Source organism: Cariama cristata, unplaced genomic scaffold, assembly GCF_000690535.1.
Source record: "Cariama cristata isolate BGI_N322 unplaced genomic scaffold, ASM69053v1 scaffold10363, whole genome shotgun sequence".
NCBI lineage: Eukaryota > Metazoa > Chordata > Aves > Cariamiformes > Cariamidae > Cariama > Cariama cristata.
Genome location: NW_009606676.1, coordinates 95256 through 102048, shown reverse-complemented (window position 1 = coordinate 102048; position 6793 = coordinate 95256). Strand labels below are relative to the sequence as shown.

Here is a 6793-nt window from a genome sequence, read left to right as displayed (position 1 = left end):
ACGGCTGCCCTGGAGTGGGGCAGCGTGGCACAACCCTGTCTCGCCGTGTGCGTGGCATCAGGCCGTCGAAGCCGACCTTCCGTCACCTCCTGGCGTGTGTCGCTGTGCGGAGGAGTGCTTCCCATCGAAACGGGTCTGGAGGTGGAAGGCATCGATGTGTAACTCAGTCCTCTGGAGCGGGGATGTGGGCTGGTCCCCGAGGGCGTGGGGAGAGGCGAGGCAAGCTGAGGGCTATAAGAGCCCATATAAGAGCCCATCCGTCCCCACGGAGGACCTGGCCAAGGGCTGCGGACCGGTTGACAGAGCAGATGCCAAAGGGAACCCTCGTAGGTTGTGATGCGTAAGCCAGCGGGCACCACGTTCATGTTTTGCAGAGTTCTCCTCTGGTAAAGCAAGTTGGCTGGTGGCTTATAGCAGTGCTGGCTTACATCTGTCTGCATGGATGCGTGCTAGTGTCTGACAGGCTGTTATACTTATAGGGGGGTTTTTCCATCCCCTCTGGGGCAGTGAGGCTCTGGAAACAGGTAGGACTGGTTCTGCTGAGCTGACAGATTTGTACAAAGCTGGTTGATGCCCTGGTTGATGCTTCTTTATTGTGAACTTGTTTTGCACTGTGGAAAAACGTTATGTCGTTAGTAAGTTTTATTCTGGTATTTTGTTTTGTTTTAAACTGCATGCTTCTTTCCTTGTCAGGCAGAAATGGGAAGAAATATTTATGTTGATAAGCCTCTTGCGTAACTTACAAAAGGGAAAGTAGAGGCGCACGAGAAATAGGTAGACCTGAATGCTGAGAACTGAGGGAGAAATATATACGTTCAGTGTGAAAGAACTTGACAAATATTTAAATGTGGGGAGCTACTGCAATTAGAACATCAGTTAAAGTCTGATGTCATCAAAGTACAGATGCATCTTTTTCAGTGCATTTAGTACAATGCTTATACTCTCATGTCAGTACATACGTAGGTGTTTGGATACGATGAGTACATTAAAAACAACTGTAATGCATCAGTGCCACTCTAATGCTGTAGGTGTTACTTGAAAGCTAAGGGTAGCAGAAACTTCAGGTGATAATTGCAAGAACATTGCCCTAAAAATAAATAGAGTTTTACCCCAAATCCAATTCAACTTAAAATGAGAGATGTTACCATTCTGGTTGGTACCGTCTTAATTTGTACCAGTGCCTTGCAAAACTGGAATAGCTGAGTGTTAATCACACAGGGATTCTGCTGACATTGCCTTTCTTTGCAGCCATGTGCTACTCACAGAAAGCAGCATACTTAACCGGACTCCAGTTGCACAAATAACAAACTTGGAAACAATTGTATTGCTACTGTCTTTCTCAAGATTCCCTTTGTCACAGATTAATACAAGTTTCTGTGCTGAGGGCTAATGTTTCAGTTGTACCCATGTTCTTTAGACCAATTTATTTTTGGGCTTCTCTGTCATCTTTAAGCCAAATTCTAAGATTTATAGAAAAAGAGTTCAATATTGTGATAAAGCTGCTTAGAAGTTGCAACCAGACATCTCTCTCTTTCCACATTAAAACTGTTGTCGTTCAGTTCATTCTCTAGGGTTTCTTTTTCTTGTTGTTGTTGATACAGGCTTTCATCAAGCAGCTCTCTTCCTCTGATTCTTATTCGCAGTGAGTACAACTCACTGAAAAGCTTTTTCTGACCAAACCTCAAGTTACTGTTTAATCCTTTATGCTTCATTTCTCCATTTTGGTATTTTTGATGTAACTAGGTTTCATGGAGTCTGAAACAACATCGTTAGGTTTTGTGAACAGTAGGGTTTGTGATACGGTTCCCACCTGAGTCTAAAACCTATGGTTGTTCGTCTGTTTCCAAGATCACACAAGTCTTCCTGGTTGGTTCCCAGAGAAAATGAAACTGTTGAGTGCTCTCTTCTGTGTGGGCTTCTGCTTCGTTATTTTTGATGATCACTTTTATCTGTACAGTCTGTGTCCTCCTTCCACATAGACAGAAAATAGTAAAAGGCACTTTGGATCCCTCCCAAGTCGATGCATAGATTTGATGCTCGTGCAGGCAGTGTTGGGAGTAGCAAAGGTTTAGTTCCTACTGTCAGCTCTAGTCTGCGCTACTAAGCTTTTATAAGACAACTTGTCATTCTCAGGGAAGCGTTAAATAACGTAACAATAAAATGTGTATTGATATCCATGGTCCCAGCAGCAGCTTGGTTGACTGCGACATCTTAAACTATGTATCGTAGCAGAGAGCTCTGGGGAACGGACTGCTCACACAGGGCTCTCTGCTTGCGTGCTCTCTTCAGGATGACTTCGTGCCTTCAGGAGGTTAGAAAATACACCTTATTATAGGTAACAGGCACACTGCGCTGTGAGGTGAAGGAGCAACCTGCAAGAAAGGGAAGGAAAAGCCAGGTCATGTTAGCTCTTAAAAACAAACTCTGGGACATCGTAGATCTGTTTTCACTTTGAGGATGATTTCTGGGGGGAAAAGTGATGGTGGTTTTCACTTTTTGCTTGACAATTGCAAAAATTTACAGTCTGTAAATGACTTGAAGTATGTGGAAAATAGAGATGTTTTTGCTAGCTAAAATTCTGTTATTTAGCTAAAAGATGCAAAAGAAATCTGTGATGCAAAATAGGAGACATCAGGATTTAGGTGGTCAACTTTTTTTTCTGCCGTAAGTTGGGAGCAGTTGGTTAAAGTCAATAAAGCTGTGCAAACTTGCAGTAGATGAGGAACTGATCCGGAGGGGTTTTTTTTAGTTTTTCTATTAGAAAAGACTACATGACCTAAAACTACGAAAACTTTTTTCCTCTCCTGCCCTCCCTTCCTCCCCATCAAATGTTTAGAATAGTAGAACTGAACTCAGTCTTGTCTCTGTGTCAAGTTTTAGGGCATCAGTATAGTGGAAATCAATATAACAGCTAAAATGTGTTTGTTTTCTAAAGATTACTTTTTAAACAAATATGAGTTGGGATTACGCACTGCCTATTTCCATTACTTTAGTGGTTTTCTGAATAATTCTTTGCTTTGTCTCAGTGGAAGTATCTTTTCTTGAAGCTGTTACTTATTTCCACTATTTTTACTCCAGTCAGGCACAAAATAAGCCAAGTGATACTTATTTAATGCACGGAGAGATGCGTATGTCAGCTGTTTTGGTGACTGCATACAAATAGTTTAAATATTTTCTGTAGAAATACAGGGATCCCCTTTTGTATAAAGGAGATTGTTGTAGGAAAGTACCTATAAGCAGCTTTTTAATGCTTTGATACCTTACAGTGTGGTATGATTTCTGTCTATCCCAGCTGTCACCCTTGTATCTCATGTAATCAAGGGACACTTACCAGACGTTTGAGGAAATAAATTGGAGCTTACATTTATAACTGAAACATATAACTTTGTAACATTTGTAACTGGAAATATTGTGTCTTGAAGGACTTGTCAGTATGTTAAAACTGTAAATCACTCCTAAAGGACCTAGAATGTCGAAGTTTATTTTACATTAGTATATGTTTTTGTTATTTTGGGGCTCAAGGCTGCTGTCAGCTGTTAATTAATTGAGGAGGGATCAGTATTTCTCCACTGAGATAACTTGATTGCTTCTGAAGTTCCTCTGAAAAGATACGAAAAAGAAGAAATTTAATGTGAAGACACCAGTTTTTCAGAGTTGCGTTCACTGTTGCAGTGATACTTTGGCTGAATACTTGCTTTGCTGCTCCTTTTCTGCAGGTAGAGTCGCCACGTGAAGTTACATTTGTAGGAAGCTGAAGGACTTTTTTGTCATCATCTGTAAGTATCTACCCCCAGAGTAACATTTAAGTGTGTCTGTATGCTAGAACTGGCCTTTTTCATGTCTTTATAGTAATTATTCCTCAAAATTTTATACTGTAGCTTTTTTGTAAGTTTTCCATGCAAAGTCTTAAAAATTGCCCGAGCAAAGAATACAAGGAGTTTGAATGAAATTTCTGTTATTGTCTACTTGTTTACAGCGTTGCTTTCACGTAGCAGTAATTTTTTTCTGTCTCCTCTGGGTTGTAAATCAAAAAGGCAGTGCGAGGCGTTTATTTTTCTGCTTTGCCTATTGGGGGTCTCCCAGAGCAGAACTGTTACTGCAGTGATCTTAATGTGTGAGCTGCAGTGTGAAGATCATCCTTGAGAATGTTTTGCAAAGAAAACAGGGTAAGATCTTATCTGTTTCTGTCTTCCAAGGTAAAGGAAATAAAATTGTTGAGAATCGCACATCTGGTTAGTGACAGAGCCAGGAACAGAATATGGGTTTTGTGATCGTCACTTTGGCAGATTGCTCCCTGTAGAGAGAGAGGGCTGGTTAGTTGTGTGCAGAGGGACTCAGTATCATTGGAGTCATCCAAAATCCAAAGCAATTTAGCCTGGAAAACCTCTAAATTGTTTGCCAGATTTTAGAAGTATCAATCCCTACATTCACAAACTAGTCTTGAGAAGGTGTGAGGACTGTAAATGATTTAAAGTTGTAGATGCACAGGTGATGGATCTTGCCATGCAGAAGAGTAAGGTGGTGCCTATGGAGTCCAAGAAGCGATTGCCAGTTCAGGGAAGGGTGGTGTGTGCAAGCTGTGCAAAGGGCAAACACTGTAACAGGTTATAGGAGATTTTCGTGTGCGTGTTTAATTCTGTCATGTCTTGGCATACAAGCCACACCTGTATGCAGTTTTAGAACTCACTTCACTTACTGATACGTACAAAATGATTTTTGGATGCATCACTCATCTACACATCACCTTGTTGACAGAGCAGAGTACTGAACTGTTACTATTTCCAGAATGTCAGTCTTCCTCTTGGCCTGCCCCTCCCAGAGTACACTATCTGGTGGCAAACACCTTGCCAAACTGGAAGGTACTGTGCTGAGCTTACAACTAAGTGGAGATTTTTTTTTATTTTTTTTTTTGACCTTGAACTAATATTTTTATACTTGTGGATTTTTTTACATCCTAAATTCTTTATTGCAATTGTTTTATACTTGTAACTTTTCTTGTCCTTCAAGCCTATGTGCTTCACTCAGGATATCCAAGGTCTTAACAGCGGGTGGCCATGTGGTTCTGTTGTTGAACTGTGACAGATATTATTGCCTGAGGTCATCACAAAGCCTATTTGACACTCAAAGTTGAACGTTCCCCCTTTCTCTAATACAGTGCTGATGTATGTATGACTTATTAATGCTTTGTGTACTATTCCTGTGTTATGTAGAAGAGGTGGAAGTACCAAATGGTAACTAATTTTCATTGCCTGTATGCTGTATTGCATATATTTCTTCAAGGATGGTTGAAATAAGCCTCTGTGTGAATGTGTACTTCTCTGTACAGCTCACTGGTATTGGCAAACCGAGGTCAGTCACATTTCTAATGCTCTGTTCTGTTTGGTTTTTTGTTTACACAGGTTCTGCCTGTACATCTGCACTCATCTGACAAGATGGTATTTCAGAAACCACCAGATGGTGGCTGGGGCTGGGTGATTGTTGTCGTTTCCTTCATTACTCAGTTCTTGTGTTACGGATCACCGCTGGCGGTGGGAGTCTTGTATTTAGAATGGCTGGATACCTTTGGAGAAGGGAAAGGCAAGACTGCTTGGGTTGGATCACTAGCAAATGGAATCGGATTGCTTGCCAGTAAGTGTAGAAGCAGTATCTATCTTAAATTGAAACGTTTCTTTCTAATAGATACTTTCATCTCTGTGTGCTTTTGGAATTATATTAAAGACAGCTGCTAGTGACAGAATGAGCATGCTGCATTTTCGTTTTAGGTCAAGATGAGTAATAAGATTACATGTATAGTTCCACTATACATAAACCAAAACAATATAATGGTTAAAGAACAATAAAAATATTACTTTTAGAAAATTCAAGATTATTGTATTTAAATAAAGTAGAAAGCCCAAGCTTTGGGAAACTGAATGGTAATTTTGTTGATAGGATATTTTTTTATGAGGCTTTAAGGCTGACATTTGCATTACTATCTTTAAAATCAGAGCAAACTGTTATTCTGAAATGGTTCCAGTGCTCAATTAATAAACCAGTTACTAATTTTTCAGCTCTAGAAGTAAACCCACCAGTTAGGGTGAGTGAAGGCTCTTTTCCACTGTTTGTTTGAGAAAAAACTCCCTTTGAAGCCTAAGAAGCTATTGATAACAGTGGCATTAATAAAACAACTTTACTGGAAGCTTTTTGTTGATAGGACATTGTCACTTGGAGAGTAACGGCAGGGTTTTAGGGAGGTAGAAGTCCCTAAATAAAAGTCCCACTTTGAAAGTCCATAGGTCCATTTTGTTGTTGTTATTTTAATGTTGAGGTTGGGTATTGTACTGGGTAATATCACTAAGTTCCGCTTTTCAAAGATTTGCCATGGGAACTATTATCTTTTTGCTGAATCTGGAAAAAATTGCCTGTCAGCAGAGCAATTGCTACGGGCAAAAGCAATTATGTAGCTTAATGGACAAAATGCAGCTCAGGATTCTGAGGAAATCTCTCCTTAAAAGGAAGCTGACATTCAAACAATGATACAGACCTGCATAAAGACCACTGCTTTGTGTGATACCATAACTGGCCAGATACTGATGTCACACTCCAGTTAGGGTTTTATATCACTAGGCAGAACAGAAATGGGCAAAGGCAGGTTAACCACATTAACCACAAGAAGACTATATTCATTCCCAGGGTATATGTGGGGAAAGGACTATAAACTGCTCTTCCATCGTACTTTTTTATTTTCCTGTTTTAAGGGCATTAACTCCTTTTATTAACTGATCAAGACCTAAATAAACTCGAGTGAGAGAAT

The 6793-nt window shown here is 40.1% G+C and overlaps 1 protein-coding gene across 1 annotated transcript in view; it reads left to right on the top strand.

Moving 5' to 3' along the window:
• Window positions 1-5432: 5432 nt before the first annotated feature.
• The window catches only part of SLC16A9 (solute carrier family 16, member 9), a 12947-nt gene continuing 11586 nt past the window's right edge, over window positions 5433-6793 (top strand). Inside the window, exon 1 of the mRNA XM_009696460.1 lies at window positions 5433-5628. Within this exon, the coding sequence (XP_009694762.1) occupies window positions 5433-5628 (196 nt within the window). The remainder of the gene's footprint in view (window positions 5629-6793) is intronic.